The sequence below is a fragment of the Aedes aegypti genome, chromosome 3, assembly GCF_002204515.2.
Source record: "Aedes aegypti strain LVP_AGWG chromosome 3, AaegL5.0 Primary Assembly, whole genome shotgun sequence".
Lineage (NCBI taxonomy): Eukaryota > Metazoa > Arthropoda > Insecta > Diptera > Culicidae > Aedes > Aedes aegypti.
The window spans coordinates 149663792-149686063 of record NC_035109.1 but is presented as its reverse complement, the minus strand read 5'-3'; the positions used below and the strand labels follow the sequence as shown (position 1 = coordinate 149686063).

The 22272-nt window shown below is 36.9% G+C and overlaps 1 protein-coding gene across 1 annotated transcript; it reads left to right on the top strand.

The window, feature by feature from the left end:
- Nucleotides 1–1617: 1617 nt before the first annotated feature.
- On the top strand, nucleotides 1618–21628 carry LOC5567604 (protein Fer3). Its single transcript, XM_001657532.2, has 4 exons — nucleotides 1618–1923; nucleotides 2063–2186; nucleotides 21021–21220; nucleotides 21279–21628. The coding sequence occupies exons 1-4, from the start codon at nucleotides 1873–1875 to the stop codon at nucleotides 21504–21506; spliced, it is 603 nt and encodes a 200-aa protein (XP_001657582.2). The 5' UTR covers nucleotides 1618–1872; the 3' UTR covers nucleotides 21507–21628.
- The last annotated feature ends 644 nt before the right edge of the window (nucleotides 21629–22272 follow it).

The window sequence follows — 22272 nt, the reverse complement described above, 5'->3', positions numbered from 1 at the left end:
TATTTAATAGCTTAAATAGAATGATGTTTACCATAAAGTAGGACACTTGCGACTCTAACTTGTTCTGATCATTCTTGTTTCTAATAAGTACATGAGTTACTTTTTCGAGTATGTATTATTTCAAATAAACAATCAATATCTTATTCAACAGTGCGAAAGTCGGTTTGGAAAAGAATTGTTTGACATCGGTTTGTATCAGCAACATTCACTATAAAACTGGCAAAATTGCAGGTTCCCACTAGGGTTCCTAGTACCGACCCCTTTTGACCAGTACCGGTTCTACGGTACTGTAACTCTCAGTACCGGTAGTACCGGTAAAATACCGGTAGCATACCGGTAAAATGCCGTAAAGCATACAGTATTGGACAAACAATTCACAACTTTTTCAAATTCGTCAATTAATACAAGTTTGCTGGAGCTTATTGTCTATTTTTATGAAAATTGATCTTAGAATAATTATGAGTTAACTTATGAATTAAACAAAAATATGTGTTGAAATGCAAGCTTTGTTTAGCGTGGTGGACCATATTCATTCAAATCTATCCTTCAACCATCCACAGTTGTCCGTTTTATAGGAAATTAAAAAAAGCTGCTGATGTCATGCGTAATAATGTATATGGTGCGATTTTGATTTTCCGTTCAAAATTAATAATTTATGGACTATTTTCATGTTATCGCCATGCTTTTCATTCATGAAGTAGGAGTAAAAAATGTAAAGCATGTTCAAATTTCAACGTTAACAAAACTTAACAAAACTTCAGGCATGGAGAAAGCTCTTTCTGGATCCATTTGGAAGTTGCTCGAATTGTTGCCCAATGCCCATGCTTCGTGAAATGTCAATAAATATTTTGCTTTGAATTTGGCAGACTCGTAATACACAAACGAATTATCCCGAACAATTTCTATCAATCTTTGTGCCTTATTGAAGCACCTTTAAATGCTTCAGTATCCTGAAATCATCGATAATTCGTGCTTTTATGCAAGGAGATAAACCATGATAAGTGCTGAAAGGGTAAAAGTTAGAATAAACCTTTATGTAATACGTCCCTTGATTGACCTAAGAAGTTCGTCGTACACGAACTTTACCAAAATTACGATCCATTTATGGTGGATAAATTCATTGATTCAAACGAATAAACGATTAGATTTTTCATCAGTACCGAAAGTACCGGTACTCAATGCTTTCGAGTACCGGTATCTCGGTACCAAAAATTGGTCGGTAATACCGGCACTTTCGGTACCGGTACTCCCGGTACCAAAACCGTAGTTCCCACTCCAACACTTAATACGACGGAAATTAGCACATTACCCTAATCGTGTCCCAAGCTACTATGTAGGCCATTCTACTCTACACAATATCAAAGTATAGAAGTTTGATATCAGATCAAAATAAATAACGATTTGGTAACCCTATACCTCAACAAAAAAAAAACAGCGTCATATTGTGCCCTGTTATCCTTGGCATAGTGCGGGAAATTCGCAAAAAAAGGGTGGTGGCTTGGGCGCAGCATCACACAAGGGATGAAACATTCGAACAACCTGACGTCCATTCATTGGCGCATCCCGGCCTGATGGTCCTTGCTTGTTGCTATGTGTGAGTGCGAGCAGCCTGTGTGCCGAATCGGGCCAAGCGCAGATGGGACGATATTAAAATTATATTATTGAGCACTGCGGGGATGAGGGTGGTTTTGGAAATCTGGGATAAGATTTAATATCGCAACAACCGTCTAGTGCAGCATCCTGCGAATCATGAGGTGCCAGAACAGAATGAAACATTTAGTCCTTCCGCATACTTTGAACCGTTAGGAACAGTTTTCGATTGGGAAATTCGTCGCCGACGATTTTATATCAGTAGTGCAACAGGGAAAAGTGATGACCACGTTCCCCAGTGATCCGCATCATCATTGGGAGAGTGCTAATGGAGTATGTGATCAGAAATTACTCCTTTTTTGAGTGCATGTTTTCGTGAATCGCAAAATATCAAGTGTCACAAACAGTGCAATAACCAAACTACAAATAAATTTATATCTATTTCACCATCCTGGATTAATTCTGACTGAAGCATATGGAGCCACCATTCCCGCCGGAGGTATCACCGTTTACGCCAATTTGGGGACAAGAAAATCCCTCGCCGATGGTACATTATCCTGAACTAATGGCCGCCGGATTTCCATGTGCAGATTTAGGTAATGTATTTCACAATATTAGAGAGTATAGCGAACATTAAAAAAAATAGAGCTTACAGTTTCTCGAAATGCGTTTACTTTTTTGTATTTCACGGATTTAATTGAATGAATTGCATTCAAAGGAATAGTACAATTTAATCGAAGTCATATACTGCCCATAACTGCATATTTGTAACATTCGACAAAAGTACCTAGGCATTGAGTAAATTAATTTTTATGCTTTATTAGAGACACTTTACCACATATATGAGTGGCATTCGTGTCTGTGTTGAGTAAATGGAATACCAAGTTTGCATTTTTTTAAATTAAATTTCTAAAAATTATCAAGAACTTAAAAGTGCTTATTTGAGGTTGAAATTTTGTACAGCTCATAACGCATACTGGGTGAATAGTCAGAAAATAATTCTGATAGATATTTCATTGCTGTTTCATTACGAGGCTCATGAATAATCTCAATTATTATTATTATTATTATCTTTATTTACGAGATTTGCAGCCCGAGGACTATAATCTCAATGTGACTGTTTTGCGGTTACAATTACCAATGTGACAAAACAACTTGGTATTTATTTCGTATTTCCTAGAACAACCTCACATATTTTAGTAAGTTAATCGAAAGTATATATCATTTGATGACACTCCCCGGTATTGATTCGAAAATGTCAAAAATGTCGAATGTGACAAATATGCAGCTATGGTCAGTATAGCACTTAATTGAATCTAATTTGATTTTTCTTGTGAACCTCATAAGTTCTTGTAAACCTACTGTAGCCTAGAATTTCTCTAGATGAGTATCAACATCAATGAAAGTTGCCAATAATCGTAAAATATAGACTATCAATATTGTTGACTGAATGGGCAAAATTTTAGCTGGATTTGGATTATCTTCAATTTAGCGTCAGCTTTTCAAAATTTGTATGGGATTTACTATGGTGAAACTTACTTTTACGAAGAAAAAACGTCAGAGGCCATTCAATCGTAGACCTCGTTAGGTAATTTTACAACGAAAAACATCACTGTAGATCGCGAAGTAATCCGAAACTACCGGCAATGTAAAATCACCTATCGGAGTGTGTGATAAGATATTTTTTATGGAGTTCAGTGGGTAAACCCCTGCATTTTTTTTTGTAAATGTGAGTTATTATAGTGAATCCCACACACCAAAAAATCTTAGATTTACACGTAACGTTATTTTAGTTTCAATCATGTAAAGCCATCTCTCATGTATTCTTCAATGATAAAACCTATAAACACATCTATTATATACAACATTGTTACCAAATTCCTTAATATTGAACACGAAACGTCTTCTCTCAAAGAATGTTGCTTGCAAAACGGCACGGTTTACATGATTTTCTCGCTGAAAATTCAATAATAAATAATGCACATGGAATGACAAGCCGTCGATCCATCCATGTGCATTATTTTTGGTAGAATATTCAGCGTGGAATCATGTAAACTGAGCGATGTTGTTTTCAATTTCACTTTCAAGATGCAGGAAAGTATGCAATATTGGCGAATGTTGGATGAAAGATCATGAAATGTTTCAGTTTCACTCAAGATTGCAAGCATTTTCGAATGCAATGAGACAGTTTACATTATTTATCGTTGAACATTCAGTTATAACTCGTTTAACATGATTATCATGGAAGTTTACGTGCCATGTAAATTTAAGATTTTTTTTGCTTAATGGTCGGAAATAATTTGCTCGGTGGGAAATTTATCCTTCTTTGAAAATAGCTTTTCAACCCTTTGTCCCTCCTTTTTTGTTCTTGGAACTTATGTCCATTCAACCTTTTGTCTTTCGACCTTTTGTCCTTTCAACCTTTTGTCAAAGATTCAAATTGATTACTGAAGCAACTTTGATCACGTGGGAACCAAAAGGTTCTAATCCTTTCAAGGATATTAGTTATTTCGTAGGCATCATGGGGTATATATGTTTTCTAATTTTTAGGTGTCTGCTAACGGTTTTGAGTCATTTTGTAAAAAACGCTTTCCTTAGAAATATTCACACTTGAAAGTAGAAGCAAAACTATTGGAAAGATTATTATTAAACAATCCGCTGACGCTCAGCCTACATGCGATTTTTGAGATTTATGAAGAAATAAATCCGTTCTCGTATCCGTGAACAGCAGTCATGAACTCGTCAACAAGCAAAATACACCGTGAACTAGATCATGTTTAAAAGAACGCTTTGCCTTGTTCCGAGAACGTTCATGTAAACATGACGGTAGTTCACGGTGTATTATTGACAGTTCTCGTTTTCGAGAACTTTTTTAAGCGTGCAGTACCATATCAATCAAGATCCCGAGTTTCCCAATTTTCACAACCGCTTTTCAGATAGTAGATCAACAATTTTCTGCATTATTTGATAGTTATTACTAGATACACTCCAACCTCTTTTTACAACCGTTTTTTTTACCAACTGTTCTTTTTACGACCGAAATTCAGATTAACGACCGTTTTTATAAATGATCAATAACTTAAAAAGTATTCAAAATAGAGAGCATGGACATATAATGGTCATTGAATTGCGTAATTCTGCCAATAGGTGGCGCTAGTGAGCATGGAATCTTTGTTTTGCGAATATCTTAGGATCTTGGCCACTTAGAGAGATGGCGCCTTCGGCAAAGTTGTTCAGTAGCTCAAGCGCTATTATTATGAAAGCTATGAGATTCAAAATTTTGCCACCAGGCGGCGCTAGGGGCATCGTATTGTTATCTTTAAAAATTTTTGGTATATGCATATCACACTCCCATAAAATTGGTTCTTTTGTTCACAATAGAGCAGTGTTGCCATCTATTACCAAAATATGAAAAATTGAACGGCCATTTTGAAAAGTTCTCTACCCATGCTTCAACTTTGCCGAATATCTCGAATTTGCTCTGGCAACCCTGCCGCGAACAAGCTGTTTTGTTTCTGTGCTCCACTTTAAATCGAATATTTCGCAGTGAAATCACTAAACATCACTAACGATTTTTTGTGAACCAATATTTATGGTGCCGCTGTGTCATTTGACATATTCTGCTAAACATTGTGAGTAGAATTGCTACAGTGCTGATGAAGCAAAAACCACTCTGCTGTTGTTGCTTCAACCGACATTGCCTGTAAAATTGCCACCACCTCCGACCGCCCGCCCACCACCGACCGCCCGCCCACCTTAACCGCCGCTCGCTCCAAAAGTCGTATGTAAACATTACTATAAAACTGCTGCTGCTGCTGTTGCACCTGAGAAAGCCTGATACCAGAGAAAGCCTATATCGAACCAAATCTTAAGGAGCTCATACCTACTCCAAATTGTAACTGCATAGCTGCAATAAACAAACATTCTGCTGGTTGTTTTATTCATCCCACCGCCGAACGATTGCCCCCTCACCTGCGTGCCCCCTGCTGACCTGCCATCTATTGCTGCCCTATCTTTGAAATTGCCGCTTCGCACCAACCGCATACTGAGATCATCGCTAATTGTGCTGCATCCACAACGAGCCAGATTGTGTGAGTAAGAAAAACATTATTCTCTCACGTCGATAGAAATCGTTGTATTGAACCACAGAGAACAGACATGGAGGCTCGAACAAAATTCCATCAACATCATGTGTAAAGGTTCGAGTCAATCATCAGCGCCGCCAACGCAGACAGCGCGACATACAAACTCGTTTCGACCACATGATGGCACTAGTGAACGTCAACATACATTGGCACACTAGGCAACGCTAGCGACAAGTGGCAATTTTTGATGGTGACACTAGCGCCAAAGCGTAAAAAGCGGCAAAATTGATGCTCCTATATTCTGATGACAGCGCCGCGTAACAGGAGCATAACGACTTACTTTGAAATGACCAGTACAAAGATTTACACACGCTGACAATTTAAGATGAACGTCTGTTCTCTGTGATTGAACGGCAAAGCCGCACGTTCCTCTGTTTCTCTGAAGCGCCATCTATTGGCCGGTACTAGAAGCATGGCGCCTTCATCACGCGTAACGATGAAAGAGTTGCCAGATTTTATTTCGAAAGCATTAATTGAACAGTCAAATAGGTTTTTTGCAAGTATTGAGCATAGCCAACAATTCTTGTCGACTAAGTTGGATGAGTTCAGTGATCAAATCCTGAAACTCAAATCAGAGGTCGTTAAGCTTAGGGCAGAGAATGACTATTTGAAAAAATCTTTGGCGGACCTCTCATCGAAAACAAATACAGTAACTAAAGCTGTCCATAAACAGGAGGCTGAAATAGACCTACAGCGAAGATCTGAATTATCTTGCAATGCTATCGTGTTGGGCGTACCCCGTATACCGAACGAGGACATCAAAGCGCTAGTCAATATTACATGTAAAACTATTGGTTTTAACGACGAGAACAGCTCTATCGTATCATGTATCAGACTCCCTTCAACCAAAGCAGACAAAAACCCTATACGAATCACGTTCAACAACATCCATGCTAAAGAAATCTTTATTGCCAAGAAAAAGCAATTCGGCTCCTTGACAGCATCCATGATAGCTGGAATACGTTGGCCCTTCGGTTGGACAAACAAGGTCTTCATAAGAGACGAGCTATCTCCCCTTAGCCTGGATATATTTCATGAGCTTAAGGCGCAACAATCACTGCTCAAATTTCGTTATATTTGGCCTGGACGGAACGGAGTTATCTTTGTGAAATATTCTGATAAATCCCAACCAATCGCAGTACGATCGCGATGCGATGTACAAAAAATCATTTCGAGTGCACAGCAATACCGTTAAAAACTATTATGCTGTCTGTACTTGACTTTTAAGAGCAATGAATTCATTAAACTTCGCAAAAAACCTACGTCAGCCCTCGTTTGTAAACACCAATGATACGTTGGGCTTGATAATGATGCAGCTCAATATTCGTGGGATGAACCGAACTGAAAAATTAGATTCTCTTTGTATCATTCTGCAAAATCTCACTGTTGCTGTCGATGTTCTTGTAATTGGAGAGACGTGGTTAAAAGAGGAAAGATCCAAATACTGCAACATTCAGGGATTCAAAAGTGTACATTCGTGCCGAAGTAGCTCATCTGGTGGCCTGGCCATATTTGTTAGAGACGGATTGAACGTTGAAGTTAAGAAGGTCACCACAGAACACGGTTTTCATCACATAGAGATTGACGTACGTCTTGCTAAATCTATTGTCAAAGTCCACGGTATATATCGTCCACCTGGTTACGATATCAATCAGTTCCTTTCGTTTTTGGAGAATTCGATATCAACATTAGACGCTGCAGCCCCTTGCTTTTTTCTTGGAGACATTAACCTCGCCGTAAATAATATGGAATCACGTGGTGTCCAGCAATACCTACAATTGCTAGCGTCCTACAACTTGGTTGTAACAAACACCTACAGTACCCGTCCCGTGAGCAATAATGTATTAGATCACGTTGTGTGTCACATCGATACATCTGACCGCATTACAAACTACACTGTTGATTGTGACCTGAGTGATCACTGTATCGTCTTGACGCATTTCAAGACCACGATTGCGAATGTCAAAAGAACCTTGAAGAAAACCTGGGTGGATTATCGTCAGTTGAACGCACATTTTCGATCGTTTCTGGATTCTCACGATTTCGCATCGCTGCAACCTAATGAAAGACTGGTAGCCATTACTGACTCCTATGCGCGACTCAAGCAGGTTTTTTCGAAGACGTATACGGTTAAAGTTAAAGTGAAGGCGAATTATTGTCCTTGGTTTAACTTCGATATCTGGAAGCTAGGAAAAATTTCAAACAGTATTTTTCAAACTTGGAAACGAAATCGTCAGAACCAACGGATCAAAGATCTGCTAACCCACGCAAACAAAAAGCTGTCTGAAGCCAAGCGACGTGCTAAATCTGTCTATTACCAACAATTATTCTCCTCGCGTAACCCTAAGCAATTATGGAGTAGAATTAATGACATGATGGGAAAAGGAGCTGGTGAACAAAAACAATATAAACTTGAAGTAGATGGGACATTAGTTAGCAGATCCGATGCAGTTGGAAACGCCTTTAATAACTTTTTTTCGTCGATTGGAGCAAACATCGCCAGCAACCTACATTCGGATGGCAATATAAATAAATTCCGTACCATGGAGACATCGGGCAGATCCATTTTTATCAGACCTGCTGTTCAATCGGAAGTGTTGAACGTCATCAATAGGCTAGATGACTCAAAAGCCATTGGATTTGACGGTTTCCCAATAACTGCACTCAAACAACATGGTTTGGTCCTTTCGCACATAATTTGTTCCTGTTTCAATGACAGCATCAGTGAAGGAATTTATCCTGAATGTTTGAAAATAGCGCTTGTTCATCCGATCTTTAAAGGAGGAGATCCTGCAAATCCAACTAATTATAGACCCATATCAGTACTACCAGCGGTCAACAAGGTATTCGAAAAACTGTTATACACACGTCTATTTTGCTTTTTGGAGAGCACTAAACTACTCAATCAGCGCCAATTTGGTTTTCGACAAGGATCATCTACTGAAGTGGCTGTTTTGGATCTTGTTGATGACCTGGCACAATCGGTGGATCAGAAGATGATTGCTGGAGTTATGTTCTTAGACCTTTCAAAAGCTTTCAACACTATCAATCACAAAATTCTGTTGAAAAAGCTAGACGCGTATGGAATCCGGGGTATTGCCAATGACCTATTGGGTAGCTACTTGCTTGATAGACAACAACAAGTTATAATTGCAGGAACAAGAAGTCAATATTGTACTATCAATTGTGGCGTACCGCAGGGTAGCAATCTCGGTCCCTTCTTGTTCCTTATCTATGTAAATGACGTCGCAAACCTGCAAATCGTAGGTCAACCTAGATTATTTGCTGATGACACTGCAATATCATACAAATGCCATACTGTATCCGATCTCTATCAAACTATGTCAGAAGACCTGCATCTTATGATGAGCTATCTTGAACAAAATCTTCTCTCGTTGAATTTGAAAAAAACGAAGATAATGCTATTGGGAGCCAAGGATGAACAAGCTTTGCCGTACCCGATTCTGACGATAAATGGAGAAATTATCGAGAAGGTGTCTAGCTTTAAATATCTGGGTGTACATATAGACGAAAAACTACGCTGGGACGTACACATACGTGAACTGGTAACAAACTGTTCATCGTTATGTGGAGTTCTATGGAAACTTTCACGGTTTGTACCGAAGCAAGTGCTACTCAAAATATATTTTGCATTTGTGCACAGTCGGTATCAATACGGCATTGCGACCTGGGGTGCGTCGTACAATACATTTTTGAAGGAGTTACAGATTCAACAAAACCGATGTCTGAAAGCAGTTTTCAGTCTACCGTTCCTGTATCCTACCAGCGAGCTGTATAATACCATGGAGCATAATATTTTGCCAATCGGAGGGCTCTTCACCTACAGAATATGCATGACTATGTTTAAAATACTGAATACCTTCAATCTTCACCACAATTGGTCCTTCAACGCAGCTGTACACCAACATCTAACCCGAAACGCCCACCTGTTACAACGCAGTAGCTTCAGGACAGAGATAGGAAGGAGAAGATTTTCGAATATAGGACCTCATTTGTTCAATCAACTGCCAGAGGATATTAAAAATACTCAGACAATCAGTAGCTTCAAACGCAATTTAATAAGGTACATCAAAAACAATATTTATAGATTTATTGTGCGTTAGTGTTGTGATGTTTTCTTTTTTTCTTGGTTTATGAAGCTAGTCTAATATTGTACTATAGATCGATAAGATAATATCTCCAACAACCCTTTAGAAGAACATTAGTTCATTGGGGTTTGTAGCTGTAACCATTAATTGTATACATTCGGAAATAAATTGAATTGAATTGAATTAGTATTTCCGCATCTAGACGTTGCATTTTTCAAAAACATAATTATAACCCTGATTTTTTTACGACCGATTTTTTTTACGACCCCCCGATTACGGTCGTAAAAAGAGGTTGGTTTTGAATGATTTTTATAAGCTTTATGCACATGCCAACACATATAGGCCATGTAAAATCAATGATCGCATGAGTGGCCTTTATTCTAGAACTGCACATTTCTTTGAAACTGTGTAAGAATACAAATAAAAATCAAATATATCACTCTATTTTTTCAAAGACGTATTTACAAAAAACTCTGGGTTTTACAAAACTACATGAGTTTATTAAATTATTGAACATTAAAATTCAGCTCAAATTTAAGGCTCTCGTGTAAAATTTGACAAAATTCGGTAAGTTTGAATGGCTTCTTTAATGTATGTTTCTGACATAGTAAAGCATCTCATAACGAATAAACAGCAGCCAAAAGGGCAAACATAAACAGCTATATCTCATGATCCATAAATGCGACCCGTAATTTCGTAGAATACACAAATGTTTAGAAGTTGAGCATGATATATGCTATAAACCTGCATTATAAAATCAAAGGAAATTTACAGGATCCACCTACTGGTAGACTCAAGTGGACTGGTCGCACAACATGGATTCCTTAGAGGTGCCCTGATAGCCGTAGCGGTAAACGCGCAGCTATTCAGCATGACCATGCTGAGGGTCGTGGGTTCAAATCCCACTGGTCGAGGATCTTTTCGTAAAGGAAATTTTCTCGATTCCCAGGGCATAGAAGTATCTTCGTACCTGCCACACGATATACACATGCAAAAATAGTCAATCGGCAAAGAAAGCTCTCAGTTAATAACTGTGGAAGTGCTCATAAGAACACTTATCTGAAAAGCAGGCTTTGTCCCAGTTGGAACGTAACGCCAGAAAGAAGAAGAAGAAGAAAAGAGGTTAGTCTCCAGTTGAAATACTGGTGCAGATTAATGACCTAATGAAACGTTGCGAATGCATGACCAATGACCATCCCCAACTAAATAAGCGCGTATTCTTAGTAGTTGGTACGATTTGGGGGAATATCGACGAAGATGGAGTTCTGGGATGAAGTCGGTGTGATGCTGACCTGTTATTCAAATGATATATACAAAAACTAACAAATTTTAATGGTATTGAAAAAACAAATTTTAATGGTATTCAAATTGTTGCCAAAAACGTATTTATTTTGTTGCCGAAATCGGGGGTGCCAAAAACGTAATCCTACTGTACTTAATTTAAGCTCACTGTATCCGAATATGCTTGCAAAACTCAAAACAATACAATATTTATTGAAATAATAAGTAATTAAATTTTAAGAATGCCGCGAAAATGCCTAAACGTAGAAAATTTCTATAGAAAATTTGTAATATCTAACAGAAATTCAATTATTTTAACAAAATGAGCAAATTGAGACGAATATTGATGATGAAATCTGTTTTGGGAACTGTTTATTCATCCGTACAAACTTTCAGGCTTGAATTCCTTATTTAAAACTTGAAGTTTATAGATGTCTGGCAATACCACACCGAACTTAATTCTAGAATTTTACATTTTTTTATATATATAACAACTCCTTAACACACAAAAATCATGCCATTAGACAATAGTTAAGACAAACAAAATATTAGCTGGAAATAAAATCGTGTAACACGGTGATCAATTTCACCCGAAGTTATGGTACATATCTTAGGGTACAGAATTTTACTCATGTTCGATCATCCACTTTTACAACCCAAATAGGTACACCGAAGCAAGTTAGAACGGTTGAAAAATATGAAATGCTGAGTTTTGAATATAATGTTTTTAAATGTGAGTAGATGTTTCGTCCAGAATATTAGGTGTTATTAGTTAATTAACTTTACTTTGATGAGAGTCTGTTGTGAAAAAATTAAGCAATTTGGTGCGTTTTAGAGTTATGTGCATGTACGTATCTGGTCATCAAAAGATCTTAAAAACTTCAATAAGCATTATTTTGTATTTTTAAAATTTCTGAATTCGCAGGCCCCTTTTCTTTATACATTTTTAAGCTGTTCATTACATTGTGATAAATTGATTTCAGATGAAAACTGTGGTCAGTTGGATGGATGGATGGATGGATGGATGGATGGATGGAAGGATAATAACTATCGCATAACACAAAAAGCACTGAAAAAGTCCATTCAACTGACGATAAATTACACCAATTGCTTAGACGGGGTGTATAGCCTTTCTCCCTACCGTGAATCGCATATTTCGCGATATTTGTGCCTTCAAAGTTTAGGTACCATAATTTCGGGTGAAATTGATCATTTTTAACGGTTTTTCTAGTCTGTTTTCTATAATGTTAACAATGCCAGACAACTAAATGCAGGAAAACAAGTACGAAGGTGAGCCTTATCGACTTATGTACCGTCATTTTCTAACAAATGTCATTTTAGTGTTAACAAATACCTCTAAAATAAATCACTAAAATGATCACTTGTCAATGCCATTATTGTTAGTTTCCAAAACAACTCTATATGATAAATTTGAGCTCCCTGAATCCGAATATGTTTGTAAAATTCTTAACAATGCAATATTTATATAAATAACGAATGGTTAAATTTCAAGAATTACGCGGAAAACGCCTAAATGTATGCAATTTCCTAAGAAATTCAATGATATCTAGAGTAGGTGTACCAATTATGGATGCAATATGTCAACAGTAGTGATAAAAATCAAGTTGTAACCGCGTTTCTAAAACGCAAGCATGACTTGTTGGTGTCAATTACTAGTTTAAAGCCTTGCGAATCTGTTGATTTAAACAGTTTTAGTACTAAATTGACTTTAAGCTTCTAAAAATGGATTTTAAAAAGCGTTGTCTTTGTACCAATTATGGCAATAGCGTTCCTAGCTTTCGACATAAAAGTGTACCAATTATGGACTATCGAATATTTGCACGAAATGAACTCAAACGCCATGAAGAGCGAATGATAATGTAACGCTAATAAGTAATGAAGATATCGTCCATAAAATTTTCCAAAAAATTTGGGTTAAATAGATGATAAATCAATTTTTTGCAATGGGTTCATGGGAGAAAATTAATTTTCGAAAAAGAAGTTAAAATGTAGTGTAAATGCAAATTATGATACAAAACAGCATTAATGATCTCACTTAACCTTTCCAGTGCCAATTTTTAACGAAAAAAGAGAGAAAATTCAAAAATCGAGTGTCGCTGAAAACCCCTCTCTACATGAAATTAGCATCTTCCGCTTGCGAACGTTTTCGAACGTGTGATTGAAAAATCTTTGTAATTGAGTACAAAACATGAAGATAATGCCTTACCGAACCGTCCCGTCGTGGAAGTCACCCGTAAAATAGCTTTACTTCTTTTATTTCACTAATCAAAAAATGTAAACAAACCGCCTCCAGAGTATTGCCATAATTGGGCTCTCATATACTCTTTGTACCAGTTATCGACATAGTGGAAATAACACGATTTCCAACTTTAAACAGTAGAATTGATTGCATACCAGCTAAATTTATTCATTTGTTCTCACTAGGCAACATACATTCATCGGTTGAAACAGTTTATCAGGATGAAAACATACATTTCGTAACGGAAGTCCCTTAGCCAACTGCTAAGAAGGTGACATATATGTGAGGCAAAATTTTCAAATGTTCATTTTTCGAAGTTTATTGCACGAATGTTCTTTTCAAGGTTTAGTTACCATCAAAAACAAATAGTTTAATCATTCCTGTGAATATAAGCCATTATAGTCTAGTGAAACAATAAGAGAAATCTCTTTTTGTTCCCACTATTGCCATAATTGGTACTATAGCCATAATTGGTACTTCTACCCTATAGATTTGTTGGATACTGAACCGATTCAATGCTCGAAAAGTAGAAGTCAAACATAATTGTGCACTAAAATGCGTTCCCATAGGCTTGGCATAGATGTTTAGATACAAATTGACCACTTTATTGTAAATTTGAAGCGTTTCGGGACCCAAAAATGGTCCTTTGTATTATCCCAGACAACCAGAATGTAGGCATAACGAAATCACCTTTTGCGTTATGCGATGTTTATATGCGCAAAGTTTTACGTATAAGATGTTGCGAAAAGGCCTTATACGTACAAAAGTGGAGGCGATATACGTGCATATTTTAAATACTGAAAAATAACATGCAATGCGAGTGTGTAAATTTTATTGCGAACTAGTCTGTACTCTTATGCGACTTAATTTGTGATAACAATGTTGATTTGACAGCTGCTACGGATTGACCCGACTTACTTTGTATGGGTATATGGAACGAAACGAAATGTACGTATGAACTCATAAAACAGCGTTTTATGCGAGGAAACTCATCGGTCGAACGATAGCATCCACCATGTAATGCGGGTGTAATGAAATTTGTGTAACTAAACGACTTTGTTCGTTAACTGTTATGCGACTTCTGGTTGTCTGGGATCATTCACATGCAGGACCCATAGTTATCCAATTAAATCGTTTCTCAAAAGGTTTACACTGATGCAATTTTCTTAAAATTCCATGATATAGTGGCCACATTATTGCCGATTTTGGAAATTATCTGTGACTTGAAATTTGCCTACTTCCAGGGGCACAAACGGGCACTACCCTTTTCACCCGACCTGACCCAGTGACCCACCGGAATAACTCTGGCCACAGGAATATTTCCGACTTCCTCTGGCCACTTCTAGAAACTAGATATGTGGGCCAGTATACTGACAAAAAATCATTTGAATCCGTTAGGAATATGCGGAACGGTGAGGGTTTTAGTATTTTTGCTTTCACTCAGGCCTATACGGGTTAAAAGGTGGTACCTATTTGCTTCTTATTTAATAAATACAAGAAAGACTGACCAGGGGCTACAGGATTTGGTTAGTGTGGACAACCATGATTGAAGGGAGCAGACGAATTGAGAATCGTTTGTTGTATTGTGATTTTACAATGAAAGTGATTGAGTTGGCAATGAACCATTATGCCTGAAGGTATAAATATGAGACACTTCAAGAGTAAGTAATATACAGGAGATAATCGTTTAGCATTGTTACCAATTATGGCGTTACGTTCCTATTGGAACTGGAACTTTGTCTCAGTTTGGTGTTCAATAGAACAGTGTGGGCCTCCTCAGCCGAGTGGTTAGAGTTCGCGACTACAAAGCAAAGCCATGCCATGTCCATGATCTTTTAGTAATGGAAATTTCTTTGACTTTCCTGGGCATAGAGTATCATCGTATCTGCCACACGATATACGAATACGAAAATGGGAACTAAGGCAAAGAAATTTTTCAGTTAATGAGTATGGAAGTGCTCATAAGAACATTAAGCTGATAAGCAGGCTCTGTCCCAGTGGAGTCGTAATGCCAAGAAAGAAGAAGAAGAATAGAGTGGGGAAAAAGTTTCTTTTTGAGATTTCTAGCTGAATTCCAAACATTTATGTTTACATTCAAATGGTGCAAATTATTCAGGTATGATATATTACCTAAAAAACTTAAGATTTCGGTTGAGATTTGCATAAGTTCATTTGCTGTTTTTTTATTTTGAACCTAGCTTCCATCGTTTGGGACAAAATAAACGTAAGGCGTAAGGTTGTGATGCCTATATTATATATGATCTGAGGTGTATTAGATTTTGCAAAAAAATGTTTGGCAACCATTTTTAGCTCATCTTTGGACAAAAGTTCGAGCCAAAGTTATCCCATGGGAAAAGTTGAAAATTGTTAAGATCAGGGTTGTTAACGTTAATCAACGATTAACGCCGTTTCGTTAATTCGTTGACGTTAACCTGTAACGGTCAACGAAGCATGCGTTGAAATATGATTTAACGATAACGTCAAAGTACAGCATTGATTTAACGTCAACGACTTCGTTATTTCTAGCGTTAACGTTTTAAAAATTCTAATATTTGAAAAAAAAACCGTCTTATTATTGGTCGTCTTATTCGATAGATTAATAGAAAAGTAAATGTAGAAAACCAGAAAATGATTCAGTTAACATAATAATAACGAGTGAACAATTTATTACAACATTAGAACAAGATAATTACGAATTGTGAGGGCAGTTTCAACGGTTTCAACTTAGGCACTAAAACATGCCATGTTCATAAACGATTTTTAGAAGAAAATAAATGCATAATCTCAATGCAGTTTTTTATGGAATGTTAACTGACTTTCTCTCAGTCGGATCTGGTGGTTTATAGTAAATGATGTTTATAGTAGAAGTGCACAGTCACGGAAGTGGGAAAATCTGCTCTATTACCATTGCCACTTTTGATTGAAAACTTTTGTCTGCTATGGTATGATAGGGTAGTATGGCAACTTGTACTTGAAAATGCGAAATCGGGTCATCCTGGGGGCGGTCACTCAGAAACATCTTAGTTGTTGGAAGGGAAGAAAAAAGGACGCCGTGCGCTGGCTGGAAGCAAAGAAAGGCGCTCTTCGGTAACGATTTCAGCTCATTGTTGTGGGTTGCTGTAACGGCGAGAGGTCATACGATGGTTAAAATATTGCTAGGAAATCTTTGCAGTTTGTAATAGTTCTTCCAAGCAGAGCTGGGAATGGTAAAAGTAGTAGGCTTGAGTTTTTGCGAAAATCACGTGGCTCTTCTAATACAGTAGTTCAAAATTGTGAATCTCATCAAGTAGCCTATGTTGGGTACATGAATTTCCTAAATCAGTAGTGTCATTGGAGGCTCTAAATGCGGGAAAAAGGCAGCGGGAAGTAGAACATTTTTCTACAGTAGTTTTGGGTTGCCCTTAGCAACGGGTGTTTTGTGATTTTCAAGGCCTTTTGCCTACAGCAGCGAGACGCGTGAGTTTCACTAGTTCCGCTGACGATTTAGATGGAACTGAAAAACTGTGCAAAGTTTCAGATATTTTTGAAATGGTCGATCAGAATCGACATGCATGCCTCCGTGGAATCCCTCTGACTGTGATTTGTTACGCTTGCCTACTATAGTGTGAATTTCAGAACTTTTCCCAGCTCTGCTTCCAAGCAATCAAAACTGACGGTCAAAGAGGCTGACTGTTGGGTGCCATAATTGCTCTGCACTGTGAACTTAGATTTCTTAATCAACTTTCCATGGATACGGGGTATCAGCATAGAAACGTGTTGTTTATTGGTGTTTCGAAACATTCTCTGGGAACCTGTACGAAATAAAAGATTAACGCTTTGCTTAGCGGAGATCGTTGCACGGTGTGCTGGAACACACATATTATCGAACTTGCATGAACCTCCGATCTTTTTTAACTAAAAGTTAGCCTTGATAGTCAAGAAAAGCTTGCGGAATATTAAAAAATCTTTCATCGGCAAAAAATTGATAAAAGTCGATTTTTGTATTTTTACCCTTCTCTCATATATGAGTTCATAGGAGAATATTAGAGTTATACTAATTTTGATGCATTGCAGACTTATTTGATATACCTAGATCACAAATCGATTACAAGACGTTTCAAATTGAGCATAATTTCTACCTACATTCACACAATGTGACCAGCCCATTGTGGTATGCCGTTTATTAACGACATCGCATTTTTACATAAATTTATTAAGGTAAACATACTACAACTTATCAAGTTTCAATCAATGTTTCCTATTCTACTGAATAATTGAAATTATTGGAGTTCGTTATTGAACATGAAGCTTTTTTAAGATAACAGACAATTGTATAATTACATGCAACCATTAAATAAACCGTCATACAATTATAAAGGGCAATGTACTGTTTCAATTTTGTATGGTATGTTCACTCTAGCTGATCTTGTTATTCATATTTGTTTTGATTGAAAGATATTCCTTGTATGAGTAACTTTTCAAATATTATATAATATATATTTGAAAAGTTGTCATGCCGTTTTATATTGAAATCTTGCAGCCGCTGGTTGGGTGCGTTTGCTAAAACCTCACATCATTAACATATCCTTAGTTACCTTCATATACTTAAAAATAAATACATACCATAAAACGGGGTAACTTTGATAGTTTTTTGAGAGAAAATCGAAATTTTTTTTATTTGTAAAACAAGCACTGGTTTGTTAGTTATCGATTGTACATGAAAGATTGCATAACGGTTCGATCTTAATGAATCTATAGTTTTTCATATAATCGAAAGTCAGTTTTTGGTAATGGGGTAACATTGATAATAAGTAGATAGCACATGAAAATCCAAAACAAACTATTGTTTGACATCATCACAGTTTGAATTGGATTGGAGAATGTTAATAGAGAAACTGGATTAGATTTTATCAATTAAAGTACAGAATTTATTGAACAAAAAACATCTTTAAAAGGGGTTTTCAGTCAAAACAAACATAATAAACACCATTATAAGTTGATAATAATGGGTATAAACATATATCTCTGAATAGATATCTATCGATAATCATGTTTCGACATTGAATTCACCATAAATCAATCGTTTTTGGAACATGAATGAGTATAAATCGACTGAATCCCGTAAAGTACATGAGGCGTTGCATACCTCTAGGTTTTTAATGTTATATGGGAATTTGTGACTTTGATTACAAAAATGATTCCAAATTGTAAAACTGTTTTTCGCTATGAGGTTTGATACCGGATTCATGTTCTACTATAGCTAGGCCATCAAGCATACGTACCGAATTCATTATAATTTCATGAAATAGTGATAGTAAAACAGATTGTTTGTGAGCGTTTTGAAAGTACCAAAATCTCATCATTTTTTAATATTCGAATATAAAGCCTCACATACTCTTGATTGGCACGAAAACAGCTCAGAGGTGAAGTGTCACACTGATACTCCTTAGTTTCGTATTCGTTTTGCTTAACTGAATAACATAATTTTGGTTATTTTGTTTAGTGTACGTTGCGGATCCCGCACTATCAAAGTTACCCGCATTTTCAAAGATACCTCGTTTTACGATTATAAAATTTATGTGTCTATGTTGGTTATATAAATTGTTGTGTCTATTTCGCAAAATGTGCCCTCCATAAGTGCGAAGTCGTGAATAAAAGGGCTGGATTACGTTGGATCGATTTGTTACCGTCGCCACATTTATCCGAAGTAATCCAGCCCTTTTACTCAAAATCAGGCACTTCAAACCCCAAATATAATGTGCGCATTGCATATGAGTAGATTAGTGACTGCACAAAACTTGTATCACGATGAGCTTGAGACCACCTTAAGGCTATATAAGCCATTCACTGTTAATCATGTTATAGTGAACCCGCTTTCAAGAAGTTTGCGTGTATAAGCACATGAATACAGCTTATACTGCCATGTGTATCAATTTCTGGGAATTCCTATTCTGATTAGAAAACTATACCACATACGTAAAATATTACTGATTTGATTCAGAAAGAAGAATACAAAGCGTTCGTATGAGCTTTTCTGAAGTGAAAAGTGAAATTTCCATTATATAAAATATGGCATACCACCATGGGCTGGTCATATTATGTCAGTGTATGTAGGAAATGATGCTTAAATCTAAGAATTCATTCATGTTAAAGACATGTCATGTCAAATTGGTCATTAGGTCGTTAAAAGTCATCATATTAGTGTATCTCTAATATTCTCCTATGAACTCATATATGGAAAAAGGGTAAAAATACAAAAATCGTCTTTTTTTAATTTTTTGCCGATGAAAGATTTTTTAATATTCAGCAAGCTTTTTTTGACTACCAAGGCTAACATTTAGTGAAAAAAGATCGGAGGTTCATGCAAGTCCGATAATATGTGTGTTCCAGCACACCGTGCGTTGACGTTGATTCAATGCAAACGCGTTAACGTTGACGTTGATCCAGAGCAGAATCAACGTTAACGGCGTTTATCGTTGATTAACGTTAACAACCCTGGTTAGGATGTTCTTATTGTATTTATTTTTGGCGAAATATATAAAATTGTCATGTGAACAGAAGCACTCAAACTTCATTTTTATTTTATCATTTTAGGAGAAAAATGCTATTCTTGAGTGTAATAACTTAATTTCTATTTAGGAAAAATCATTTAACAAATTTTAACGTATATTTTTGGTCGGAGATTAACAAATGGCCGATTTTAAACATTTATGTCTCATAAATATCGATATTTTGTGTTTCTGTGAGCGAACCTTTATTCCACTCTATTTTCGAACACATTAGTTTTTGTTACATCTGTGGAGTAAAAACTCGTTTTAGAAAATCTATTTAAATTGTATTGCGGTTCGGTTAAAAAATTTCCGTTCTGCGGTAGCCGCCAACTTCTACCGCAGCTGTCAAAGTTCTACCGCAGGCTTGAAAATCATTGTATCATTGAACGAAACTAACCAATCAAAGTATGCTTGAAGCATCCAAAGCTTTGAAAAACAGCAGAAAGCAATCATCATTAGTGTGGTTTCCAAGGTATCATTGCAGCCAATCGATGATACTTTGTGAAAATCAGTAATGTGACATCTGCGGTAGCTTTCTGTTCAACCGTAGAACGGAAAGTTATCTCTAAAATTGCAATACCTCGATATCGAGTTAGGGAACCATAGTAAAAGTTTTCATGGCTACCTCGATGGTCCTCGGATCACATTTGCACTGGTTTTGTGTTCTATATAGCTCGAAACCTCCCTAATTCGATAGTCCCTTCAATATCAAGTTATGGAGAGTTGAATATATAACTAAAAGTGGACACATATTTCGACATGAGTTTGTTTAGCAAACACATAGCTTATAGATGAAAGGTTCATTGTGTACGATATATTTTTTTCTGGAAATATTGATTTTTCGAGGTTGAAATTTTGTCTCACCTTAGTTTAAGCACTTCCACACTTATTGACTGAAAGTTCACTTTGCTAATTAAGCAATTTTTGCATTTGTACATGGTGCAATTGGGCATTTGTGCTTACGAAGAAGAAACTCTATGAGAAATAGTCTTGGAGTTCAAAATATCCAAAACATGTGGTGTTCTGGAGATCTCCTTGCAAAGTTTATACATATCACACAAATATCGTAAAGTTAATTCCAAATATTTTTCTTTACTCTTTACAGCAATTTGGCCTCGTCAGCAAGTGGGCAGCTTTGTTAGTCAACGCCTGTCGCCACGAGGTGCTCAACCTGCTCCGTCTCAATCGACCACAAAGAAAACACGCCGCCGGGTGGCATCGATGGCCCAGAGACGGGCAGCCAACATTCGGGAGCGCCGCAGAATGTTCAATCTGAACGAGGCATTTGACAAGTTGCGACGAAAGGTATTCCGCCTATCATAATTCGTTGAATATGACATATATACGAGAATCGTAATTTTAGGTCCCAACATTTGCCTACGAGAAACGGCTTTCCCGCATTGAAACGCTTCGTTTGGCTATAACCTACATTGGATTCATGTCGGAATTGTTGAACGGAACACCAACGCACCATGATGGCCGGTCTCCTGAATTGTATCCAAATCTTGTTCACCCTCACCATACAAACCATCTTCATCCTTCCTTCCATCAACGGGAGTACATCACACCTTATGGAACTCATACTGGTTGATTGTTCAAATCATCGAAAATTTCAAAACCAAAGAATATCATATGTGTGATGATTTCATATTTAGATAAAATCCATTTGTTCTTCCATTAAATTAAGTGTATCTTTGCGTATGACTAGAAATAATAAATTCATAGATTCATTATGACTTTTTTTCTCTTAGTGTACTCTTTTCTAATAGTTTTTGTTTTTACAAAAACTTCTGAGGAAGGATCTGTATTCTTTTTTTCTTGTATTACATTCCCATTATAACACAGTATGATCATCAACATAGTGTTCCAAGTCAGTAGCGTACCTAAAAATACACTCAGGTAGAGTTTTTTTTTATCAGAATTGTTTCATAGTATTGTACAATGGCGTAACATCGATAAGTGGGGTACCACCGAATGATGTAATGCCATGGATTGAATCCTGAGAAAATTGAGAGAATCTCTCACGCATCGCTCTCTGTAACTACCATCATATGAGTGGCTGTTTATCGTATACTGCTACAACTTTGATCAGATTACGGGGATAGTAGTGCATGATAAAACCCCTCTAAACATGCTCCAAACCTGGGGGACACTATTGCTATTGGAAGTTCGTGTATTGTTTATAATGCCAGTTAAAAAAAAACACCTACCCCCAACGGTAAACAAGCGAAAAAATGGGTTTTTATCATCGCTTTCTCTTTGGGGCTCTCGCTCGCTGCTTCCAGTTATCAGACTTGTTACAACTTGCGATACATTGACGATCGTGGACCGCAACAGATGGGATGTTTTTCTTTACT

Excerpts from the sequence above, each read along its gene's own strand:
- LOC5567604 (XM_001657532.2), top strand. The coding sequence starts at position 1,873 with ATGACCACGTTCCCCAGTGATCCGCATCATCATTGGGAGAGTGCTAAT. Across the intron at positions 2,187-21,020 it reads ATTTCCATGTGCAGATTTAG|CAATTTGGCCTCGTCAGCAA; the intron begins GTAATGTATTTC and ends TACTCTTTACAG. Across the intron at positions 21,221-21,278 it reads TTGACAAGTTGCGACGAAAG|GTCCCAACATTTGCCTACGA; the intron begins GTATTCCGCCTA and ends TCGTAATTTTAG.